General features: G+C 45.1%; 1 protein-coding gene across 12 annotated transcripts in view; it reads right to left on the bottom strand.

The window, feature by feature from the left end:
- The window catches only part of ZFAT (zinc finger and AT-hook domain containing), a 296,047-nt gene that overhangs the window by 150,148 nt on the left and 119,765 nt on the right, over nucleotides 1-26,134 (bottom strand). For all 12 annotated transcript variants that reach the window (XR_006737368.1, XM_045561493.1, XM_045561492.1 and 9 more), the window contains one exon: nucleotides 9,989-10,165. Coding sequence is in view for 11 of the 12 variants with exons in the window: in XM_045561503.1 (XP_045417459.1) it covers nucleotides 9,989-10,165 (177 nt within the window). In the remaining variant the exon portion in view is untranslated. The remainder of the gene's footprint in view (nucleotides 1-9,988; nucleotides 10,166-26,134) is intronic.

The raw sequence follows: 26,134 nt of genomic DNA, 5'->3' as shown, positions 1-26,134 counted from the left end.
GCCAATATGTGTGGTAGAGAGAACACTGGCTTAGAGTGAGGCAGACCTGGGTTCAAATCCCCCCTAAGCCTCAGTTTCCAATGTGCAAAATAAACACTAAATTGCCTCTATTTTACAGAGTCACTACTGATAAAAGCAATCCATTACAATGCTGAGCACAGTTCTCAGGAGGTGACTGATAAACGGCAACAGTTTAATATTGTGGCTTCAACCATTAAGATTCTAACTTCGAATATCCCTTTTAAGAACCTATTACCTTCCCAGTCTGTCCACTGTTAGATAATGTGATTCCTTGATGTACAAGCATTCTTGTTCATTCTAGCTCAATATGCATTTTTTCTTTGATTTCTTCATTTTAAAATAGCTCACATGCCAGCAAATCCAATACAGAATTAGGGGCACACAAATTTTATTATGCCTAAAACCCTGGATACTGCCAGCCTCCCAGCGCTCACACGGGGCAGCTCAATCTCTAGTCACACCAACTCGAGAATTTCAGAAAACCCTGAAAGACTAACATTTTAGGGCCCTGACAGTCAATCTCCCTGACATTTATTTCCAAAGCCCAGGAAACAATAGGGGAGTCAATGAATTATTTATCAGAAATGAGGAAGCATGAGTCTTTTAGGTTTATGAGGAATGCAGCATCCCCTATGTGCGGACAGACTGCATCCTGTTCCACAAAGCCAGGCACTGGGGAGGCTGAAGGTATCCCAAGCCTGCTCCTGTGGTTCTACCAGCTGTACCATGGAAACGCCATGTAAATAACAGCAATAATTAATAATTACTAAGCACATATATCTCAGGCACCGTGCATTTCCTCATTTAATCCCCAAGGGAGGCATTAGTATTATCCCCATTATATAGTTGAGGACACTGAGGCTTAAGAAGGTTAATTAATTGGCCCCAAGGTCACAACACTAATAAGTGGCAGAGGCAGGATTTGAACCCAGAACTGTTTTCCCTGGAGTCAGTGAACTTCACGCCCATGTCATAGCAAGTCCTTTGGCTAGTTTAGTTAATATCAGAGCACAGAAATAACCCACTTTGACCTCTACTCTAAGTTCTGCAGGAAAACGATAGTCTCTTGCAGCTACAAGCTTCAGTGTGATCCCACGCCCTGGGCTGGACAGCACACGGATATAAGGAAGCATTGGGCACCCACCACAGATTAAGGCATCGTGTATGAAATGCACTTGTCCCAGAACCTATGAAAAAGGCCGGTTTCTTATCTCCCTTTGACAGATGACAGAAGTGACAGCCTGGAGGGACCAAGCCACTCGCCTTAGCCCCCGGCAGGGCCTGGAGGCTGTGGTGCAGGCTGTGGCCTGAGGGGTGAGTGGGAACTCTCCAGGGCCAGCTCCACCAGCCCAGCTGTGTGCTTGGGCACTGGCTGCGTCAGCCCTCAGCACATTTTTGTTCGTTCATCCAGAAAGAGTGACTGTTACTAACTCGTCTCCCCAGAATAGGGGCACGTTTTGTAATCCATACGAAGGCACCGTACACACCAGCCAAGGCCCCAGCAATCGTGGGAAAGCTCCAGGATTGGAGCCTAAGTCTACCTGATTCCAAGATGTATGCCTTTTCCACTGCACATGCCAACCAGAGATTAGAGGGCTCACAACATCCCTATGTACACTTTATCTGTGATAAATGTCCAGAAGAGACAACACGTAGATTTAAACATACACATCAACCTTCCAGGGAAGCCTCCTTTTACCGTCAGCAGCCCAGACTGAACCCGAGAGAAGCACTCACCAGCTGCACTGAAACTGCCTCTTTGCCTACCTGCCATCCACCAGCCTGGGGCAGAACCAACAGGAACAGTGTCTGGGACCCTACAGCCTCAGCCCCAGCACAGCATCCAGGCATACAGCAGGCATACCATAAATGGCTTATGAATAAAGAAGTGGAAGGAGGGAAGGGAGAGGAAAAGAAAAGATAAAAAAGAGAGGGAAAAGTTTCTATTGAAGGTCTGAAAGGAAAGGGAAGATGGAAGGACTAAAACAAGGCCCTCAAGAGACCCACGTGAATCCTTCCTCCAGCCAGCACAGGTCCCCAGCCCCATCAGTGTGCGTGAACGCCACACACACGCTCTCACGCACACTCTCTCACAAACATGCCCACATACACGAGCACACATACCCACAAATATGATCACACATTCATATGCACACATTCTCTTACACACACACACACACACTCACACACGAGAATGAGTCTGGCCCATAACATAATTTCTTCTTGGATCACAGCCAGAGGTTTGATTAGGGAGAGAGGAGGAGAATGAAAGGTCCTTCTGCAGACCACTTCCTACATGAGCAAAAAAGATTAAAAGGCTATAAAATAAAACAGAGGATTTAGAAGGCTTCACGTTATAAAGGGAGACCAAAATAATAAATCAATTACTACTGAGTTAAAGGTGTAATTAAACCATTTCAAGTATCTCTCAACTTAAAATGAATTGTGAAGGTTAAACCTGAATGGAAATCATTAGAGAGAAACTAAGCCTCTACAAGCCTCAAATTTTATGCACTTTCACAAAGAGAAAAAGAAAGACTTGGAGTTCGTAGTGAAAGACTTTTTAAGAAATTTTCTCATATTAAAAGGCTGAGTTCAATGAAAGAATTAAGAAATACTTTTTAAAATTAAACTACACAGGCAACTAATCTTTCAGTATACATACACACACAAAAAGAAAATGTATTCAAGAAGAATTTAAGTCAAAGGTAAATTATTTAATAAAGGAAAATAATTTATAAAAGTAGCTTGGCCAGGCATGGAGGCTCACATCTATAATCACAGCACCTTGGGAGGCCAAAGAGGGAGGATCACTTGAGGCCAGGAGTTCAACACTAGTCTGGGCAACATATCAAGACCCCATCTCTACAAAAAAAATAAAATAATTAGCTAGGCATGGTGGCATGTGCCTGCAGTCCCAGCTACTCCAGAGGCTAAGGTAGAAGTATTGTTTGAGCCCAGGAGTTGGAGGTTACCATGAGCTATGATCATGCCACCACACTCCAGCCTGGGCAACACAGCAAGACCCCATCTCTTTGGGGAAAAAAAAAAAGGTAAGAGTTTAATTATACCATGACTACAAAAAGAACACACAAATACCATCAGACCAGCTGGGCCTAAATCCCACTCTCTCACTTACTAAATAGGTAACCTTGTATATGTTGTTTTAACGCCTCTGAGTCTCTAAGCCACATATTGCTGAATTATATAATCTGGGCAATAGCCAGGAAATAAAAGACTTGAAAAAACCGATAATCCAACAAAACCTAAGACATATATAGAACACGTCACTCAACAATAGAAGAATACAAATTCTTCTGGAGTGCAAATGGAGTACTCTCCAGGATAGATCACATGTTAGGCCATAAATTATGTCTCAATAAATTTAAAAGAACCGAAATCATACAAAATATGCGGAATGAAATTAGAAACAAATAGCAAGAAATTCAGGAAATTCAAAAATTTATGGAAATTAAATGGCATTTGTAAATAACCAATGGGCCAAAAAGAAATCATGAGAGAAATGAGAAATACTTTGAGATGAACAAAACAAAAACATAACATACCAAAACTTATGGGATGCAGCAAAAGGAGTCCTAAGGGGAAAGTTTATGCCTATAAACGCATACTTTAGAAAAAAAGAAGAAAAACTCAAACATCTAACTTTACAACTCAAGGAACTAAAAAAGAAGAAGAAACAAAGCCTAAAGTTCGTAGAAGGAAGGAAATAATAAAGATTAGAGCAGAAGTAAATGAAATAGAAAATAGAAAAACAAGAGAAAAGATCAACAAAACTAAGAGCTGGTTTTTTGAAAAGATAAACACAACTGTCAAACTCTTAGCTAGACTAGCCAAGAAAAAGAGAGGCTTAGCTAGACTAACCAGAAAAAAAAGAGGGAGGCTTTCTCCCTAAGAACAGGAACAAAACAAGAGTGTCTGCTCTTACCCTTTTCTATTCAACATCATACTGGAGTTTCTAGCCAGGGCCATTAGGCAAGAAAATTAAATACAAGGCACCCAGATTTCAAAGGAAGAAGTAAAATCATCTCTATTCACAGATGACAAGACTATTTATACAGACACCTAAGGATCCACTAAAATACTATCAGATCTAATAAACAACTCCAGCAAGGTTGATATAAGATCAGTATATAAATAAAAGTCATATTTATAAACTAGTAATCAACACCTGAAAATGAAATTAAGAAAACAATTCCATTTACAGTAGCACCAAAAAGAATAAAACACTTAGCAATTAAAGTTACTAAGGAGGCATAAGACTTGTACACTGAAAAACACAACACATTGTTGAAAGAAATTAAAAAAGATCTAAATAAATGAAAAGACGTCCCATGGTCTTGGGTTGGAAGGTTTAATATTGTTAAGATGGCAACAGTTCCCAAACTGATCTACAGATCACAGGCAATCTTTACCAAATTCCAACTGCCTTTTTTTGAAGAAACAGACAACCTGATCCTAAAATTCATATGAAATTGCAAAAAGCCCTGAAAGCAATGCAATCTTAATAAAGAAGAACAAAGTTGAAAGCCTCAAAATTCCTTACTTCAAAACTTACTACAAAGCTCCAGTCATCCAAACAGTATGGTATTGGCATGAGGAGAGACATATTGATCAACAGAATTGAGAGTCTAGAATTAAATTGACGCATCCATAGTCAATTTATTTTTTGAAAAGGGTGCCAAGAACACTCAATAAGAATAGTCCTGTTAACAAATGGTGCTGGGACAACTGGATAGCCACATGCAAAAGAATGAATTTAGAACACTACCTCACACCGCATATAAAAATTAATTCAAAATGTATCAAAGACCTAAATATTCAATATCATTAATCACCAGAGAAATCTAAATCAAAACCATGAGATACCCAAATCAAAATGTGAAAATTAACCAGTGTAAGCAAGGATGTAAAGAAACTGAATCCCTCATATATTGTTACTAGAAATGTAAAATAATGCATTTGCTGCATAAAACAGTTTGGCAGTCCTCAAAAACTTAAATATATTAAGCATTAAAACTCAATAAAAAAACCTTAAATACAGAATTACCATATAACCCAGCAATCCCACTCCCAGGTATAAATACACCCAAATGAAATAAAAACAAGTATCTATGCAAAAACTTATACACAAATGCTCATAGAAGGATTATTCGTAATAGCCAAAAAGTAGAAACTCAAATGCCCACCAAGAGATGAATGGATGAACAAAATGTAGTATATTCATATAATGAAATATCATTCAGTCATAAAGAAAGAATGAAGTACTGATACATGCTACAATATGGATGAATCTTGAAAACATGCTAAGTGAAAGAAGCCAGACATACAATGCCATGTATTAAATGATTGTATTTATACAAAATTTACAGAATAGGAAAATCCACACAGATAGAAGGTAGCCTAGTTGTTTCCAGGGGACAGGAAGAAGAAGAAATGGGGTGGGGAGGACTACTTAATGGGTACAGTGTTTCTTTTTGGAGTGATGAAAATGTTCTAAAATTGGGTAGTTGTGGTAGTCACACAACCTTGTGAATATACTGAAAACCACTGAATTTTACATTTTAAAACTGTTAAAATGGCAAAAACTTATTTTATGTGTATTTTTATCTCAAACAGGTGAAAAAAGAATTAGTGAACTGGAAAATAGGTCAGAAGAAAATACTCAGAATGGAGCACAAAGAGACAAAACCATGGAAAATACAGAAGTTAGGATAAAAGTACAGAGAAGGGCTAACACATATTTAATTTGGGATTCGGGAAGAGGGGAGAACGATAATGAAGCAGAAGGGATATTGGAAGGTATAATATTTCATATTTTTCTAAAACTTACAAAAATCACATATATATAGGATTAAAAAAGCCAACTAACATCAAGTGGGATAATTTTTTTAATCCTACTTAGATACATCACAGTGAAACTTTAGAAAACCAAAAACGTAAAGACCAGGGAATAAAAAGTGTTTAAAGGAATAGTACATGGACAGGTGACATCCCATGAGCAACAACAGAAGATAGAGTGAAATAATATATTCAGTGTACTGAAAGGGGGGAAAATGCCAACCTAAAATTCTATCCCCAGCAAAAATATATTTTAAAAATGAACACAATATAAAGACCATATCAGACAAACAAAAATCAGGAGAGCTCATAACCAGCAGTCAATTTAGATTTCCTTACAAAGAAATCTAGAGAGTTTTCTATAGCAGAAAAAAAAAATGATTCAAGATGAACAGATGGAGATCCAAGGACTGAAGAGCCAGTAGGTATAAACATGTAGGTAAATCTAAATGAATATTTATTGTATAAAATAATAAGTATCATGCATTTTAAGGTTTAAATGAGTATACATAGATTTTATAAAGATAAAGCTTAATAATCTCTATACAAAGAGCTTCTATAAATCAATAAAAAGTAAATAGAAAATAGACAACTGATATGAACAGCAATTTGCAGAAGTGTAAATGGGCATTAAACATATTAAGCATGGTCAATCTCACTAATGACCAGCAAAATGCAAATTAAAATGATACACTTATTTTGTCTATCAAATTGGTGAAAAACTCTTAAAAAATATGATAATGCCCTTGGGTTGATATGGAAAAATGGAAGATCTTAGATCCCAGTGAGAATATAAATTGGTAAAACCTTTTCAGAGAGCATTCTGATAGAACCTAGAAAACTTTTAAGAGAGCATACTCTCTACACAAGCAATTCTTCTAGGAATATAGCCAACATAAATACACAATGTGCAATGATATTTACAACAATATTCACTGTAACATTGTTTATAATAGCACAAAGTTGGAGAGAAGATAAATGTCATCAAGAAAGGTTAAATAAATTATGCATTTATCCATAGAAGGAAATACTGTATAGACAGTAAAAAAGAATTAGGAGATGTTAATAATACTGTATTGTATTCTTGAAATTTGCTAAGAAAATAGATCTTAAATGCAATATTATTCCTATAAATTTTGGGGACAGTTAGGGAGGTGTACCTTCTCATTTTTATAATTTTAACTTTTTTACAGAAAAACCTCATTACTCTTGTAATTGGTGGGAAAAAGTATAAAGGAAAAATATAATTGCTTTGATAGGTTTACCCACACTGTATTTGCCCAGGAGAAGCATCAAAGTCCACCTGCAGAAGTTAAGGGAGTTTTACAAGTATGCATTCACCTGCAATACCAAGGAGGGGGTCAAAAAGCCAGGGGTCTAGAGAACCTGTTTGGCTACAGATGGGACCCACAGTACCAAAAGGAAGAGGATGAACCCACCTGTGAATTCATGCTGCCAGAGGCAATGCACAGGAAGTCAGGGGGCTTCTGCTAGTCAGAAGGGTCTCCAGGTCAAATAAGCTCGTGGAGCTCTGGTTTGGGTGAAGGGGAGCCACTGAAGTTTCTTGAGCAAGGGATGACAGGTGGGATTGAGGGAGGACAGCAAGAAAGCAAAAGATGACAATAGGTGATTCATTCATTCAACACACAAAGAAGGGGCTGTTCCATGCATCAGGCCTGTGCCAGGTCCTTAGGCTAAGAGCTGAAATAGCCCAAATCCCTTCCTCGGGGCATCCCCTGATGAGAGAGAGAGGAGAGAGATAGAGAGAGAAAGAGAGAGAGAGAGAGAGGAGAGGTGAGAGAGAGAGAGAGAGAAAGAATGAGAATGAAAGCACAACCAGGAAGGACGGAACCCAGATGCACCTGTGGGGTCCGGAGAGCCCAGAGAAAGGGCCTCTAGCCCCACCTGGGGCCAGGGAAGAATACCTCAAGGTGACCCCAAGCTAAAGGAGTCCCAAGACCACAGAGGAGTAAGCCAGGTAGAGACACCTACAGGGGATTCCCAGGCAGAGGGGTGGCCTTCAAATTTGGTCAGGTTGCAGATCAGTGAAGAGAGGAAAGACATGTGTATGGGGGCTGGTCGTGGGGGAGGTGAAGAGGGCGGCGGATCTCTAGGAAGGGGGAGCTGTGCAGGACGAGCTCCTGCGTGGATATACCACCTCTGTCCGACATTGCTAAGGAGGGGAGGGTGGAAGTCAGAACATGTACCTTACAAAACATACATGACTCCATGTGAAATTCTACCTACTTCATTATCATGTCTTTTTATAAAGGGAATGAAAATTTTTTTTCTCTTATTCACATCTCATTTTAGAAAGAAGAAACTCTTAATAAGCAAAGCTGAATAAAAACAAAAGTAAAAGCTTTGCAAGTGCCACTCTCAAATTTTTTCCATGTTAATCCACATGACTTCTATCTGCCATAGGAGTTTGCAGAAGACATTATCCAGTTTTCTGAATTCATATATGTTCAATCCAGAGGCAGGTACATACACATTCAAAGTTCTTGACTGAACCGTTGGTCCCCTGTCTGCGAAGCTACAGTCTTCAGAAAGCCAAGGCACCTTCACAGAAAGGAGGTGGCCGTGGGCATTGTGCATGTCAGGAAGCATCTCCTCTGGGGTCAGGGTGCAGAGGCCACCTCAGTCCCAGGCTGGGCAGGCAGAGGGAGGGTGCCGAGCTGTGAGGCCCCCAGCAGTAGGCAGATTCTGACCCTTAGTGCCCACATAAACTTTCCTCGTCTCTCCTTGCCCCTAAGCAAAGAGTACTAAATGCATGCTGTGGGTTGAGATGGGGTTACACGTAACTCTCCCTCTCGATCCTGCTTTCTCTAAATGCAGAGAGGCCAAGTCTACTCACAAGGCCCATGAGGGGCTGAGGCTCGCCATGGACACATCACGAGTATTAGGTGATGGTGACAATGATACAAACACTAATCACTCTTCCTTATTGGCCAGTACTAGCTTCAGGTGCTGGATTTTCTTAGTTTTTCACTTTATGCCATGAACAGTAACTAGCAGAACTTCCTGACTTCCCAACAACTTAATTCTCTGTCAGGTATATTTCTCCAAGCACCCTGGGAATGGCCAGAGGGACTTGTTAACCGAAACAGTTTTTGTCTGGAATCTCTCCTTGTTAACGGTGTCCGACAGATGATTAATAGCCAGCCTGTTTAGAAATGCCAGTCTGAATATTCCCAGGAAAGGACAACTGCATTATTAGTGTGGCTAATGAATCCTACAATGGGACATTTACTGCTGTATACTGGGCTTCTGCACAGGAGACTGGCTGATGTCCCTCATCATATAAAAAAAGTTTTGTGGGGGATTTTTGCAACTGTTCCTCCTGTACTATATATAATATTTTCTTTGTCTTTGGGGACCTAATTACAGTACCTGGATGGTTTCTCTAATCCATGCACCTGCTGCATCTGACACCAATCAGTGGGAGATGTCTGGATGCTGCAGACAAGATGTATCTTACTTTGCACACAGACAGTGAACCTGAAGGATTCTGTGTGAATCAAGGCTTTGCAATTTGAATCCTTATTCCAGGTTTATACGGCCAGTTCAGAAATGTTTCTCAGATTATATACACTTATTTTTTAATCATGTATGTTAGAACAACACCTCCCCTTTATTGTCGTCTGTGTGCCAGGCATCATCCTAGGTGCTGCAGGTATATTTTTTGACTTAATCCTCACAGACCTCCTTGGAACTGGCATATTGGTCTTCATTTTTTAGATAAGCAAAGTGAGGTTTGGAGAAGTAACATGGTTTGCTTCAGGTAATGCAGCTAGTAGGTACTGGAGCTGGATTAAACTCACACTTGTCTGACAACAAGCTCATGCTTTTCACACTGTTGTATACTGCCACCTCCTTTCATTCATTCATTCATTCATTCATCTACCAACCAGGCACTGGAAGAGTACCCTACGGGGGCCAATATGGGGAATTCAGAGACACATCTTGTCTGAGCAGATCTACAATTGGACAATTATTGTTATTTCTGGGTCAGAGATGTGGAATTTCTAGGTTTCTGCTATGCTCACGGAACAGAGAGCTGGCAAATCGACATCAACAGGCACCCTGCCCCGCCCCTCCCCCTTACCATCTCCAGTTTTGCTTGGGTTGGGGGGTTCAGGAGTGCTCAGAGGCCTAAGGGGAATAATGATCTCATCAACATTAACCCCTTCGTCCATGTGTTTCTCAGAAACGTGGGAGAGGAGTTCCGACTGGTTTGGTGAGAAAAGGTTACAACATTTACACATGAAGATGGGCGTGTTTTCTGTAAGAAATAAAAAGAAAAATATGTTAATTTCACCTCCACACAAACAGTTATTACTTCCAATTGCAAAGAACACACTGAAGGCCGCCCCTTTGAGCAATCACCAGGCTCTACCAGATTGTGTCTCTCTGGTGGACACCTCCACGCCAGGCAGCGCACTTCCAACTTCAGGGGGCTCCAGTTGCCAGAAAGTTCTTTCTTCAGTATTTCAAAACCTCCGTCCTTCTGGATAGTATCTAACATGGACTTTTCGGTTACCCAAATCTACTCAACAGCCCAGATTCCAATATAGGTACAGCCATGAAAAAAATGAATATGCAACTTAAAAAATTATATCCTACTCCTCAAATGAATGAACTGAACTGACAGCAATTAAGTATGCTTGCTAGATGCTCTCAAATCAGCTACAAGGAAAAATTGACCAAAATAGCATTTCTCAAGAGCCAAGACACCTTTCAATGAAAGGATGGGAATCTGTTGCTTTTTTTTAAGCCACTTAATTCCTATTTAATGCATTATCATCATTCACAAACATTTACTAACAGTTCATTATGTTCATCCCAGACTAGGCAAGAAGACATAATGAGAGAAAAAGAACACTCATTTTTGAATCTAATAAAACAATTATACAAAATATTAGGCCAGGCATGGTGGTCCATGCCTGTAATCCCAGCACTTTGGAAGGCTGAGGCAGGAGAATCACTTGAGGCCAGGAGTTTGAGACCAGCCTGGGCAACATAGTGACACCTCACCTCCACAAAAAATTTTTTAAAACATTAGCCTGGCAGGATGGTGCACACCTGTAGTCCCAACTGTTCAGGAGGCTGAGGTGGTGGGACCCCTTGATCTCAGGCTGCAGTGAGCTATGATCACGCCACTGCACTCCAGCCTGGGCAACAAAACTAGACCTTGTATCTAAAAAAAAAAAAAAAGCGGGGGGCAATGCACCCCTTATTGCTTGCACCTGGGAAGACTGATCTCACATCTCCCCCTGCGAAGGTTGCTGGACAAAGGGCACACAAAGGCTTGTGTGTGCAGAAGTCACTCCCTCCCACCCCCTCAACAACACTGTTCCAGTGATTTTGGCTTTTTCCCTCCCTACTGGATCTCTCCCATCGGCCTGCAAACACACTCTTATTCTCCCATCTTAAAACAAAAACCTCTCTTCTCCCCACCCCATTTCTCTCCTTCTCTTATAGCAAAACTCCCCTAGCAGGAAGGGGAAATGAGGAAGGAAGGCGCCAGGCCAGCACAGCATCTCGGGGTGAGGGCAGAAGCCCTGCAAGGCACTGCGGCCACAGGAGTGAGCCCCTCTGGAGCTACAGAAAGGCTTTCGCCATGAACAAGTAGGGAAGATAATGACCTAAGAGAATTCTTTCCTACCAAACAACACAGGAAATCGAAATTTAACAAAGCAGAACACTGCTTCATCAATGAAAATGTCTCATGAATACTGCCAGTCGATATTTGTTTTAAGAAATGTTTTATTCCTAAGGAACCCAAAATGCTTCCAAACCAAGAAGAGATTTCAGTAAGACTGTTTTCTTTATATGAAGCTGTGTCATTTTCAACATGCTTCCTGCTGATCCTACAACAACCCAATGATTTAGGCAAAAAGTCTGTAATTCCCAGTCCACAGTGAGGAAACTGCGGCTGAGAGAGGAAATGCACCTTGCTCGAGTCAGGGTGGCGGGAGCAGGGCTGGACCCTCTACCATTAATACCTGCGTCTGACACAAGGTCTGTCTGGCTGCAGACCACGAGCTGAGTTACACCAAGTTACAGCTGAAATACTTAGGACTCTACACCTGGTCACATCTGAAATGACACTCATTATGAAGAAGAGGATAAACCCCAAATCATGTATCAACTTCACACCTGTTCATTTCCGCATCACTTGAGCAGTGACCATAGGCGGGCCCACTCCGGGCACTGGGGACAGAGAAGAATGGGGCACAAGGCCCAGGCCTGACCACAGAGGAGGCCACCATCTCACCAGACAGACACGTCACAGAACAATCCCAGCTTACAATTTTTACTAAAATTATTTCTCAACTGACCCGTAAGTATTCTTGGTTCCTAGGATGCTCCCAGAAAAATGGGAATTCTGTGACATTTAGCAGAGCGGAACTTCTGAGGACCAGAGTTATTATGAGGGGTCTCCTAGTTCAAAGGCACACCAAGCATAGTCTGGAGATTAAATAAAATTACTTCTGCATCTGTGTGTGATAAAGTATTGGAGACGGCTGGAAATAAACTACCTCCCAGCTGCTCCACACAGCCTGAAGGCCTGAGCACCCCAGGGTGGCACCTGGCCTTGGCCATCTGTTATCAGCACGCATCTGCATGTCCAGCTCTCTTAGGCAGGGGGACTGGGCCTGGGGGTCTCAGGGTGGAGGCAGAGTCACACGCATGGGCCTAGGATGACTTGCACATAACTGATGGCTCATCTGTGCAACGCAGACCAAGAGGCAGGGCACAGTGGCATGGACCCTGACCCAGAAAGGCTGCCATAGGCAGGAGAGGCTTCTCAGCCAAGGGATGACCAGAGCTCAGTGCCACAGGACAGGGATGCTCCAAGAAGATGGGAGGGCAGACACAGAGAGGAAGGAAACAAGGAGGCAAGAGCGAGGTGAATCAGTGGATCTGCTGACAGCACAGGGACCTGTGCCCATAGGGACAGCTCTGAAGGCCCAGCACAGTCATCTGAGCGGGAACTGGCAGTTCCTGAGAGAGCCAGACGTCTGCGAGCGGAGCAAAGGCTTGGGGAAGCCGTGTTTGAAAGGCTGGTCTAGTGGGGGAGGCCCTGCACAACCGAGCGGCATCAGCTCCCTGCGTGCCTGCCCCCAGACCCTGCAAAGACCTGTAACACTGTTCCCCTACAATGTGAGGTCCACGGAAGTGGCAGCCGGCCAGCCTCGGTCACCTTGGTGCACCTGGAAGTCAGCAAGTGGCCAGGGCTGAGTGAGGGGATGAAGCACAAAGGACTGTACTGGTATGGGGGGTGAGACTGAAATTAAAGTGCCTGCCCAGGCACGAGAGCGGAGAGGAGGCCCCAGACGCAGATCTGCAGAGAAGGAGTCAGGCCCAAAGGAGGGCAACAGAGAGAGAGGGAGGCAGATGTCCGCTGGTGGGAGCAAGGACTGGTCTGGATCCAGCGGTCCGGGCAAGGCACCTGAGCGGAGGTGCCTACCAGCAGCAGGCAACACAGGATGGGGCTCGGGGCACACTGGGGCAGAGCAATGGGGCTGGCTCCCCAGAGGGGGTACCAGGCTGAAGCTGAAAAGCATCAAGAAGCTGAATCCACTTAAAGGGCACTGTCTCAGTCCGTCTGGGCTGCTATAACAAAATACTATAACTAGGGGGGTATAAACAACAGAACTTTATTTCTCACAGTTCTGGAGGCTGGGAAGCCTAAGATCAAGGCACTGGGAGATTCATTCTCTGGCGGGGGTTGGTTCCTGCTTCACGGACGGTGCCTCGTCGCTGTGTCACACGGTGGAAGGGGAAGACGGCTCTCTGGGGGCCTCATCTATAAGGGCACTAATCCCACTCACCAGGGCTCCACCCCATGACCTGATGACCTCCTCACACCATCGCATTGGGGGCAGGTTTCAACACAGGAATTTGGTGGGGGGAACATTCAGACCACAGCAGGCAGCAAGTGAAGGACCCAATCCTAAGTGGCAGAGACAGCCCTCTGAGAGGGTGGGAACGAGAGGCTGCTCCCAAAAAACATGGCAAGCATGAGAAGCAAAGCACAGAGTACAGCAACGATGGAGAGACTGGGAACCTCAGGGATGAGAGATCCATAAAGTGGCCCGAGAGTCACACTAAAGGGCTTAGATCAAGGTGGTGATTTTAAGAAAGCAGGCAGCCTCCTCAGGTCTGCACTACCCAAAGGAAGGGTCCTGCTGGGCTCAGGGGCTCACGCCTGTAATGCCAGCACTTTGGGAAGCCAGAGCAGGATTATCATTTGAGGACAGGAGTTCAAGACCAGCCTGGGCAACACAATAAGACCCCATCTCTACAAAAAATTTAAAAATCAGCTGGGCATGGTGGTGTGCGCCTATAGTCCCAGCTACTCAGGAGGTTGAGGAGGGAGGATTGCTTGAGCCCAGGAGTTTGAGGTTACAGTGAGCTCTGATGATGACACTGCACCCCAGCCTAGCTCCAAATGGAGACCCTGTCTCAAAAAAGAAAAAGGGTCCTGTGGCCACTAGGTAACAGACACCACCTCCAAGCACTTGCTATGCTGGAACAAATGACTTTTACTGGCTAAAAGGTTTCCAGGCCTTCCAGCAAGAGACCAGCAGGGTGGCAGGCGCATTCAGAGAGGGTGTAAAAAGGCCCAGGAGGAGGCAGCCAGGTGTCTCTGAGCCTCCACAACTCTCAGCCCGCAGGGCAGCCCCCCTCAGGCAATGCGCCCACAGAGGCCTGCTCAGGGCTTCCAGGGAGCCTGGCTTCCAGGACAAGCCCTGCGCCCAAGAACCCTTCTCCCCACAGAGTTGTTCTGCGACACAGACACACGCGAGTGTGGTGGGGCGTGGCGCTCATGAACCAATACTGCCCTCAGCAAAGCGCCAAGAACCCCGAAGGCGCCCTGTCGCAACTGTGGACCAGCGGTTCCACTTCTTGAGATCCTGCCTTCATGATCCTGCAAAACGAGAACAAAGATTGTACACTAAGATACTCAATGCAGAAGTATTTGTGACAGCAAGTTCCCGGAAACAACCTAAGTGCTCAGCAGTGGACAGCTCACGACACACCCACGAAACAAATCAGAACACAGCCGCTGAAAATCATGCCCTCAAAGAATCGTGAATTGCACAGGGAAATGCTCATAATGAACAGTACACTGTAGAGAATGGAAGACACAGCTATTGGGTATAAACACTATTTTGTTATTAATTGACAGACATTATTTACAAACGGATGGAAGGAAGCAGAGCCAGCCAGGCTCTAAGGAAACACACCAAAATCTTGCCTGTGAAACTTTTTATTTTAATCACTTGTATTTTCTACAATGAGTTTAAATAACTTTTAAAAAATCAGAAAGACTGCTAGACCTTCTAACAAGCAAAGTAATAGAAGCTAGGCACGTACTTGTGAGGCTAAGGTGAGAGGATAGCTTAGCCAGGAATTCAAGGCCAGCCCGGGCAACATTGCAAGACCCCATCTCAAAGGAAAAATAAAAAGCAAGGAAAAGGAGAGCACAGCAAACATAACACAGTTCTGGAGGCTCAGCTGCAAGCTGCTCAGGCAAGGACAGTGTCTTATTCAAGGCCACATCCCCCGACCTGGCACATGAAAGGTGTTTAACAAATGTGTGAGCCAAAACACATGCTGCAAACAATAAGGACTGGGACTGCAGGAACAGAGAGAGCCTTGGCTAAGGTTGGAAGGTTCTGGGAAGAAGCACTTGAATGGATCTTAAAAGGCAGCCAGGTCCTGGACACAGGAAGGGCTCTCAGACTCCAGAGTGCACCAGGCATGGGCTCCAGCCCCCACCACCACCATTACCTTATTCAATCCTCCCACCTCTCTGCCAGCAGGCTCCGTGCACCCCAGTCTACAGGTGCAGGACTGAGGTTCAGGAAGGCTCACCTCCCTCTGCCTCACTGCCAGGGAAGTGCCGTGCCCAGGCAGAACCCACATTTCCCTGACCCAGGCCCAGGGTCGGCGCTGGTAAGGAGCACACAGCCACACAAAGCCAACAGGACCAGAAAAAAGCCATGCGAGTGGGTGGGCTCTGTTTTGCTACTAACATTGCAATCCTGTATTTAAAAACAGTCTATTCCAGAAGCCCAGAGCAGCGTGCAAGATGCACCCTCTTCTACATGATCCGTGGGTGCCTCCCAGGCCTCAGATGTGGGGGTGACTGTGCACAGTCTGGAGATGTCCATAAAGCGGGGAACAAACGGCAAAGCACACAGAGACAGTGCCAGATCAGGCTGCATCCCCCAGAGGGTAAGAATATTATCTGCCAAAATAATAATAAAGGAGGCTCTTTCAATTTTTATAGTGGACTAATATGAAAAAATGTATTTTATACCCTGAAATAAAATCATAATTATGTTGTCAGCTAATTTTGATGAAGATGCTATAATTTGGATGCATTTTTAGACCCAATTACTGTGTACTTATTCTTATCAGAGGAATTCAAAGGGAAAATGACGTATTCAGCACAAGGAAAATCACAGAAGTTTAGGGTTTGAGCATTCAACTCCTATGAAATAGTTATCAGTTTTTAACCAGCTACTCTGTACTACTAAAAAAGGAAAGCCTTAAAATAACTGTGTAAGGAAGTCCTCACTTCTGACCTCTGATTTGCAAACATTCCCAGTCAGAAACAGCCAGGTCTGTCTGTGACCTCTGACCTCCCTGCCTGCTCTGGGGGCCGCAGGGCAAACTAGGTCTTCTGACCCCACTCCTCCCGGAAGGTGGCCATGAACTAGACTAGAATATGGGTCCATAGGTCCCCAGGAGGGTGACTGGGCCCCTTGGACTCTGGGAGGGTCCCTGGGAATTGACAGGGCACAGACATGGGCAGCAGACATGGTCAGCTAGAGCTGGCCCCTCTGAGGACCCCTCCCCTAGTCTCAATCCCTTGAGTAAAGGGACGAGGAGGGTCAGTCCAGCCTCGAGGTGGAGTCAGAGGCTCAGCCAGCTCACGGGACGCCCCGGCACCCAGCACACAAGCCAGAGCACCCCTTTCCTTCCGCTGTTGTCCTCTCAAGCCCACTGCCATGAGTCTCGGGGGCGGGAGGCCGGAACAAGACAGGGTTCAAGCACCTTGGGGTCTCCCAGTTAATATTACCATTGCTATTTATTACAAAAGTTACACACGAGTACATATTGTAAAACAGTGCTTATGGTAAGACGGTCATATAATATAGAAGCGTATTGACTACAGTCAGCCCCCATCACCCCTCTGGGAAAGAGAGCCTCGCTGAGCAGCTTGTTGTGCGTGAACCTTCTAGACCTTTTGCTGCGCATCACGGATGACGGGAGAGACGGGAGAAATACCGCCTTGACAGCATGGAAACCTGTGCAAACCCCTCCCCTCGGGGGGCCCCCAGCGCCCTCCACCTCCTGCGGGCTGAGCCCGGCACGGAGGGCGGCAGAGGAAGTACATGGTGTCACTGACGTGGCCAGGCTCGGGGCCCCAAGTAAAAACCTAAACCGTGTTTCCTTACAGAGACGATGTTAGAAACAGCATCAGCATCTAAAGATCTTGTGGAAACTGCCTGGGTCCGAGAGTCAGCATTTCTGGCCTCAGCCTCCGACTGGCGTCGTACCTGTGGCCTGTCACTGAATCTGTCAGACACACATCATAAGGAGCTGGCGGCGGCAGCCTGGCACAACAGCACCTGTGGCCCTCCCGGCCTAGGTCCAAACGGCTGCAGTGACCCAAACAAGTGGCTCAGACTCCCCGGGAGGCACTTTAGGGTCTGAGGACGGGAAAATGCCAAGTGTGACCTGATTTCTACATCCCAAACTCTCTGCTTCCAAGCACTGAGAGGACGACGTTTTCCTAGCTTAGAGCCCACTTGTCTACAGGAGACCAGATCAGCCACCCGAGAGCAGGATGCAGAAGGATACAGCTGTCAGCGCCTACTCAGAGGCACAGACTCCCAGCCACACCCTAAAACATTTTTTATCCAAAGGAAAGCTGACTACAATGAAAACCAAAAGTTAAGGGCTGGCTAGAGGCAAGAAAAGGCAGGGCAGGAAGCGCAGCCCAAGGCACGGATCACAAACGCCACAGCTTTGGGTGGGCAGCCGTGAGTAGAACCAGACGGCCATAGAGGATGGCGGCGGGGAGGCAGGGAGCAAGTTCCAGAAAGACGGAGTGGATGAACTTTTCTCTATTCCTCCTGCTAACTACAGCTTAAGAAAACCTGGATGTTATAGATAAGACAAACATAAAAGACTGAAAATTAGAGAGAAGACAGACAACCTCAGGACCCAAGGAACAACACAGTGGCGAAGTGCCTGGGTTGTCTTTTTGCCTCCTAGCACCCAGATGGAGAGCTGAAACAGCCAGCAATCTGGAAGCACCAACAGGCAGAGGCAAAAACGGCTCCAAGGAAAGCCTGTCTCTAGCCAGAGGACCAGGAAAGGGCAGCCTAGCAAGACAGAAATCTCTTAGACAACATCCACCCTGCAACAGCCAAACACCTCAGAAAGCACAGCAGCCCCATCCCACCAGCAAAGGTGAGTGAAACCAGGACTGGCACCCCACCCAGCAGTTCACAGAGCAGCCCTCCCACCCCCGGCTGGGCTGGTGTCACAGAAGGCCTAGTGCAGAGCCAGCACTCACCAGCATCCAGAAATAGTGAAGCTGTGACCTCCCCACTGAAGTGTCACTGAAGCCATGTGGATGTAGTAATGAGGCACCCCACCCCTCCTAGCCAGGTTTGGTATCAGCAGCAGAAGCCCAGTGGGGAGCCTGAGTTCCCACCCCACCCAGCAGTCATGAGGCGCAGCTTCCCCCAGGTGTCCACAGAGCCGAGTGGGGAACTTGGACTTCTACCCCCACCAGCAGTAACAAGGTGGCACCCCCCTTTCCCTGCCAGAGCAGTATCAGATGGAGCCTGCTACAACAGAAGATTTAAATAAGATCCACACTCATAACATAATACCTAAAATACCCAGGGGTCAATAAAAAAAACATTTCTCATGATTTTCCAAGAACCAGGAAAATCTCAACTGTAATGAGAAAGGACAATCAACATAGACATCAGCATGATCTGGCAAGGACTCAAGTAGACATCACGAAAGTGCTTTAATGAACAAGAATAAACCTGCCTAAAACAAATGAAAAAAAAAAACAGAATGTCTCAACAAAGAAACAGAAGACATAAAGAAAACCAAAATGGAAATTTTAGAACAGAAAAACACAATGACAAAAACAGCTTCAATAAATGGGCTCAAGGCAAAATGAGAAAGACAAAAGAATCAGTGATCTTGAAGACAGAACAATAGAAAGCACATAATCTGAATAACAGAAAACAGAAAAAAATAAACAGCGCCTCAGGGACCTGTGGGACTATAACAAAAGATCCAACATGTGTGTCATCAGAGTCCCAGAAGAGGAGAAAGAGAGTGGGACTGGAAAAGCACTCAAAGAAATAACGGCTAAAAATTTCCCAAATTTGGCAAAAGATAAAAAACCCACAAATTGAAAAAGCTAAGCAAATTGCAAGCAGGACAAACCAGAAGATATCCATGCCAAGACACATCATAACTTCTGGAAACTAAAGATAAAGAAAAAATTTGCAAGTAGGAAGAAAAAACAATATGCTTGACAGGAAAATTATGTGACTGACAACAGATTTCTCATCAGACACAAGGGGAGCCAGAAGGAAGTGGCACGACATTGTCAAATGCTGAAGGAAAAGAACGTCCACCTAGAATCCCATATCCAGTGATAATGGCCTTCAGAAATGAAGGGGAAATTAGAACATTCTCAGAGGAGGGGAAACTAAGAATTTGTTGTCAGCAAACTTAACCTAAAAGAAAGGCTAAAGGAAGTTCTCTAAACAGAAAGAAAATGAGAAAACAAATCTTGGAACAGCAAAAGAAAGCATAAAAATACGGGTTAACAAAACAGACTTTCCTGAGTTTTCACATGATCTTAGCCAAAAGGCCAAGAAGTGGCACTCTTGAGTTCTCTAAATTATGTTTGATGGTTGAAGCAAAAAGTACACATGTGTGTGACGTGGTTCCAATGTATACAGAAGAAACATTTATGAAAATCATACTACAAATGAGGGTACGTAGAGGGATGAAAAGGGTGAGAAGGTTTCTACACTTCACTCAAACTGCTCAAATGTCAACAAACAGTGCTACATCTTAACTGCAGGAGTAATTACACAAATCTACACACATGACAAAAATAGATTCAAACTATACACACATTGTACCAGCATGGATTTCTTGATTTTGATGTTGGTTAACAGTTAGTGATATAAGATGTAACCATCGAGTTGGGAAAATGAAAAAGTTCTGGAGGTGGATGGTGGTGATGGCTACATAACAATGTGAATGCACCTAAGGCCACTAAACTCTATTCCTAAAAATGGCTAAAATGATAAATTTTATGTTATGTATATTTTACCAAAATTTTAAAAAGGTAACCATTAGGTAAACTGGGTAAAGGGTACATGAGACTTGTGTATTATTTTTACAGCTTCCTGTGAATCTATAATTATGTCAAAATACACAGTTAAAAAAAATACCATGGCAAACAAAACTAGTCTGGATCCTCCAGAAAGGAAGCTAAATTTGAGAAGATTGTGTATGCTGCTAGGTGGCTTATCCATCATCCCATTCAATCCCAACCACCCTGTGCAGCATGTAAAGCTCAGAAAGGTGGAGTGAGACGGCTCGCAGAGGCACAGCCAGGACACAGCCCAGTTGGTATACACGGCTCCAGGTGATGGCGGGAGATTCAGGGTCTGAAGGGCTGGCTGTGGTCCCCACACCCTTGCCCAGTACCTTCCATACTACCTGCACTCATTACCTGTGGCAAGAGCCCCACCAGCCTAGTGCCACCATCCCTTTGGCAATGATGCTGCTAGGAACACAGCAGCCACTCAGTAAGTGTTAGACAAACTGATGATTACAAAATGATTAAACATTTATCAATAACCACAAGAAGACAAAATGCTACATGACTAGACTATTAAATTACTCTATTTAAAAGCTGTGGTTCACAAATCTCCTATTTCTTCTCCTTGATTAGTATAAATCATCCTCTCTGCTTTGTAACTATCTTTTACTTGGATTTATTAACTTTAAAGAGAGTTCAACAGCCAAAGCTAAGATCCCATTAAATAATCTAACTTATGAGAAGAGGAATGAGGGTGGAAAATTCTTTCTGAGTTATATTTTTGTTTTCTCGTTTTTCACTTACCCACAGGTTATTAAATTCATAAGGGCCAGCAGCGTCCAATAGGAGTGGAAATATTTTTAACAACATAAAGATGGACTGCTGTCACAGTCTGTATAATGAATAAATTCTCATATTGTGCAGCTTAGAACAATTTAAAATAACTTTTCCCTTTATGTTTAGGAAAACAGACTTAGGTTAGGACAAAATATTTTCCTTCCCTTTAGCTTATCTTGCAGAACTTTCAACCAGCCGTGGATAGCCATGTCATCAACATCGTTATCATCATCAGACTTAGTGAAAACTTGCTGTAACCAAAACAATGGGATTGAAAGAGGAGGATGTAGAGGAGAAGGAAGCTTAAATTAATCAAACCTTCACCATGAGGGCACCACCAGAGGCTCATGCCAGGCATATCTAATCTTCACAGCAATCCTATGAAATAGGTTTTACTATTGCATTTCCTCAAATCTAAGAAAACTTATATTTTGAGAAGCACTAATATTTTACATACCACTAAAAAAATTATAAAAACACTGCCAAATATACTAAGACACAATGGTTTCTTATCACACCAATTGTAAGACGCCTCCCGATTTTAGAGATGTCAAAGCATTAGTGCTTGAATCGATGACATTCAGTAATACCTGAATATCTCCATATCTGATGGAGGCGATGAGGCAATGCAGGTTCAGCACAGTCTAAGTGCTGGGCAGCTGGACGTGAGCTTGGGAAAGCCTGACTCCCAACCCCAGCTCTCTCCTGTAAGGTCCCACATCCCCACTCTGCACCCCACACACACAGCCTGCCGGCACCGCTTCTGGACTCAAGCCCAGCTTTCAAGAGAGAGGAGATAAATATATCCCCAGTACCAGGTGCTTTCACACTCTTTCTCACATTTAATTCTGCTGCTAGCCCATAAGGCACCTCTGTGAGAACTGGACAAATGCACTTCTTCCTTAAGACACTAGCACCCCCTGTCAGAAAGTGACATAACACATTGAGTTTGTTGGAACAAGACACTTTACTACCATTGCTGGAAAACTTTCATAATAAACATACAAATCTATTATGTGAGATGAGCCCCCCTCGGAAGTGGCACCCTTGTTCAGTGTACAACCTGAACAGCTATACACAGTAGACCTGCCTAATAGGTCAGACACAAAGATAATATTATCCTATGTTACAGATGAGGAAGTCATAACTTGTCTAAGAGGATCAAATACAGGCTTATATGATTCCAAAGCTACCTTGATCAGCTCACCAGGAGCTTACAAATTAGGTAGGAAAGCAGGCTGTGTGTGCACATCTACACAAGAGCATATTGACCACACGCCATAGGAGAGCACGTGGAGAAGGCAGAAATCCCTGCAGTGAGGCACCTGGGGAAAGCTTGTGGGGAGGGAAGTTGAATGGCCCAAGAGGTGGCAAGACAGCTGGAGGAAAGGAAGAAGGGAAAGGAAGCAGTCCAGCCAGTGGAGGAGGGACCTAGGGGAGCCTCACCTCCTTGAAGAGCCCTGGATGTCAAGAGGGGAGGAGGATTTAAGGCAGGCCAGACAGTGGGGTCCCTCCAGGCAGGCAGCAGCCAAGGAAGAGCCCTACAGACCAACACTTGGCCAGGAACGGCAGGGGGCCCACCCCGGGGGTCTGGAGACAGAGGCCAAGGCCCTCGGGGCAGCCTGCCCTGTCCCATGGGGCAGCTGCCTGCCAGGTCTAGTCAATGGGGGCCCAAATGCTGAATTTGTATGTGGAGTCTCTTGCTTTTGAAGCACTGGCAACTGAGATTTTTCTGCAAAAACAAACAAAAAAACTGTGTATACCAAACAAAGCAAGGTTAGATCTGGCCTGAGGGCTGCCAATTTGCAATTTCTGATAAAAGGTTTTCCACCTGGGTGACTAGGGGAAACCTGTTCACTGGCAGGGGAAAGGCCGAGGAAATTGGTCTGAAAAAACAGAGAAAAGCGTGGGTGGGAGAGGGAGTGAGAGAGAAAAGGAAAGAGGACGGAGCACCCTCTGCCCATCCACCCAGCTCCCAGCACCCAGTGCCAGTGACTGGCTCTGGGCACATGAATCATGAATAGAATTATTTCCTAGCTTACAGGCTTTCTCTGAGTTTTTACGATCTTTCACAAGGGGATTACATGTGCAGCCAAAGAAAAATTTTAAAAACCACTTAAGTTGATGTTAGAAATAAAGGGATAGTGACAAAATAGTAAGATCTCCCTCTTGGGGAAGGAAGACTTATTGATCCCCAGACAGTTCTGGCCTCAGGCAAGTCAACCAGCTCTGGGCCCAACACTGACTGAGGCAGAGATCAAGGCCAGAGCTGCCCACACTGCAGGACGCGCCAGCTCTGGACACGAGGCAAAATGCATCCCACGGTGGCTGAGTTCTTGGTACTTCTCTTTGATGTTGATGAGAAATTTCCCTGGGTGGGAGCAGCTGGGGATATCACTAATGCCTCTCTCGGCCTTTCTCTCCTAATAATAAAATTGATACAATAACCAAAAAAAAAAGAGGAAATCAGATTTGATGGGGAAAAGGAATTCTTGGCACAAAAGTTATATGCATTGCAAGGAGATACCTGGTGGGTGTGGACAGCCTATCCTCAAAATGCCAGATTCCAGAACTGCAAATATGTGGGCCAGGTGAGCAATGGCAGGCCCAGGCGAGCAGATAGCCGACTCAGGGTTGGGGGAGGCCAGGCAGGGAAAGGCACAAGAGCTCCTGGAGCTGGTGCCAGGAAAGTCTGTACACGTCATCCATGGGAAGGAAAGGCCTGGAGACTTCGTGGCCCAAAGCATGACCACGCTGATCCTCCCTACGGTCCCCTGCAGTAGCCAAGTGGACAGTGCCATCCCTACCCCCACCATCATCCCCATTTTACAGAGGAGAAACCTGGGTCTCAGAGAAAGTAGTAAATTGCCAAAGATCCCCAGCCAGAAAAAATCACAAAGCCAAAACTTAACCAAGACCTTCCAAGTCGACCAGCACATCTGCCCACCCACCTCGTGCCCAGCCCTGTTCTGGGAGATCATCTGTTATTTCCTGTAATACAGGGAGCCATCACTGGGACAAATGCAAGTCTTGGGGTCCCCAACCCATAGCCAGCATCGTGGTTAGAGGGACATTTCAATATGACTAATTACAACAAAGAAGAGTAGCTATATGCTAAGACTGGGACTTTGCTCTCCGTGTTTGATATAATTTACTACAGCAATTCATCTAATATGTTGGAAAGGAGAGCATGCCAGATGTGGGTAATACCAGCTCACCCAAACCACACATTTAATAAGCATAGTCACTGCACAGCTTGGCAACAAGTCCAGAATCAAGGAACAGTGGACCACCAGGTGAGAGGCAGACCGTTTCAGTAAAACAACGGTGGGAGTTCCCAACAGGCAGAAAGCACCGACCTGCATTGATGGGCAGGCGCCATACACGAGCCAACAGCACCCTCTGGTGGCCGATCGGGCACTACACCTCACTAGGCCATAAAAAGATGAACATTTTCTAACTCTTTGCCCACTACCCCATTTAACCTTCACGTTACCCCAGTGAGGGAGGGGCTGCAGTACGCATTTTAAGATGAATTAACTGCCCCAGGGAGGGGATTACAAGGTTGTACAGCGGGTAGGCGCACAGCAGGAACACAACCCAAACATACGACCGCTAAAGCCCAAACCCCAGCCGCCCGCGTTTTAGGTGGAGGCACCGCTTAATGAGGCTGCTGGTCACGTGAGGGTGGAGTCGTCCTGGCAGCCCAGGTGCACCTGGCCCACCCGGCAGGTGGATCAGATCCAACTCAGACCACAGATTTTCCTGGTCTCAATCAGCCACTGCTTGGCCAATTCTCAACCTGCATAAAAATTATTTTTAAATCTCACAGGGCCCATTTACATCCACATTTTTGTGCAACAGGAATGACACTGAGTGGGAGAAGCCTGACCAGAGTCCGGGCTGTGTGCTTCCACTGGCACAAAGTACAGGGAAGGCACAACTACTCTGTGCCGGGGCAGCATGAGTCACCCTGGGTCGGGGGCTGGGGCCAGGGTCTTCTGGGGTGCAGAGGAAATCTGTTTCCTGATCGGGTACTGGTTCTGCAGCGAGTTCAGTTTGTGAACATTTGTTGAGCTGTTCATCTGTCCGATGCACACTTCTCTACATGTATGTTATACATCACTCTAAAAAATGTAAACAAGTTTTAAAGGAAAAGATATTCTGATTCAAAATTGAACCTCTTATTTAAAACAACATAGATCAGTGGCCCTGGGCCCATGTACTAAGCCTCTCTGAGTTTCGATGCACCGGGCTGTGGGGAGGACTCCAGACTTCACCAAGACGACGTGCATAGCTCAGCACCCAGCCCTAGGAGGTGCTCTCCTCCGTTACGCAGCAGGAAGGTACCTGCGGAGTCAGAAGCCGGGCCTTCCAGCCCCCAAGTGGCTCTCACACCTCCAATGGATAGATTCTGCCTAAGTCTCTGAATCCCTTTATGCCTCCTTTTCTCATCTGAAAGGTGAACGGCCCAAATTAAAAGTGGCCTTGTCTGGGCACGGTGGCTCACACCTGTAATCCTAGCACTATGGGAGGCCGAGGCGGGTGGATCGCTCGAGGTCAGGATTTCGAGACCAGCCTGAGCGAGACCCCATCTCTACTAAAAATAGAAATAAATTATCTGGACAACTAAAAATATATAGAGAAAAAATTAGCAGGGCATGGTGGCGCATGCCTGTAGTTCCAGCTACTCGGGAGGCTGAGGCAGTAGGATCGCTTGAGCCCAGGAGTTTGAGGTTGCTGTGAGCTAGGCTGACGCCACGGCACTCACTCTAGCCCGGGCAACAAAGTGAGACTCTGTCTCAAAAAAAAAAAAAAAAAAAAGTGGCCTTGTAATGTTTGAAAGTGGAACCTGGTCTTCAAGCCTTATCCAGAGGCTAATGGACAGTAACAGAAACAGCACCACCTGGACCAAGGCAAGGGTGTGGGGCAGACCCACCAGCACGCACCTCCCCTACAGCCTGGAGAGGTGCTATGACCCAACTCCCCATCTCCTGCCTCCCCCCTATAAAT

Source organism: Lemur catta, chromosome 9 (genome assembly GCF_020740605.2).
Source record: "Lemur catta isolate mLemCat1 chromosome 9, mLemCat1.pri, whole genome shotgun sequence".
NCBI classification, from domain to species: domain Eukaryota; kingdom Metazoa; phylum Chordata; class Mammalia; order Primates; family Lemuridae; genus Lemur; species Lemur catta.
This window is presented reverse-complemented; position numbering and strand designations above follow the sequence as displayed.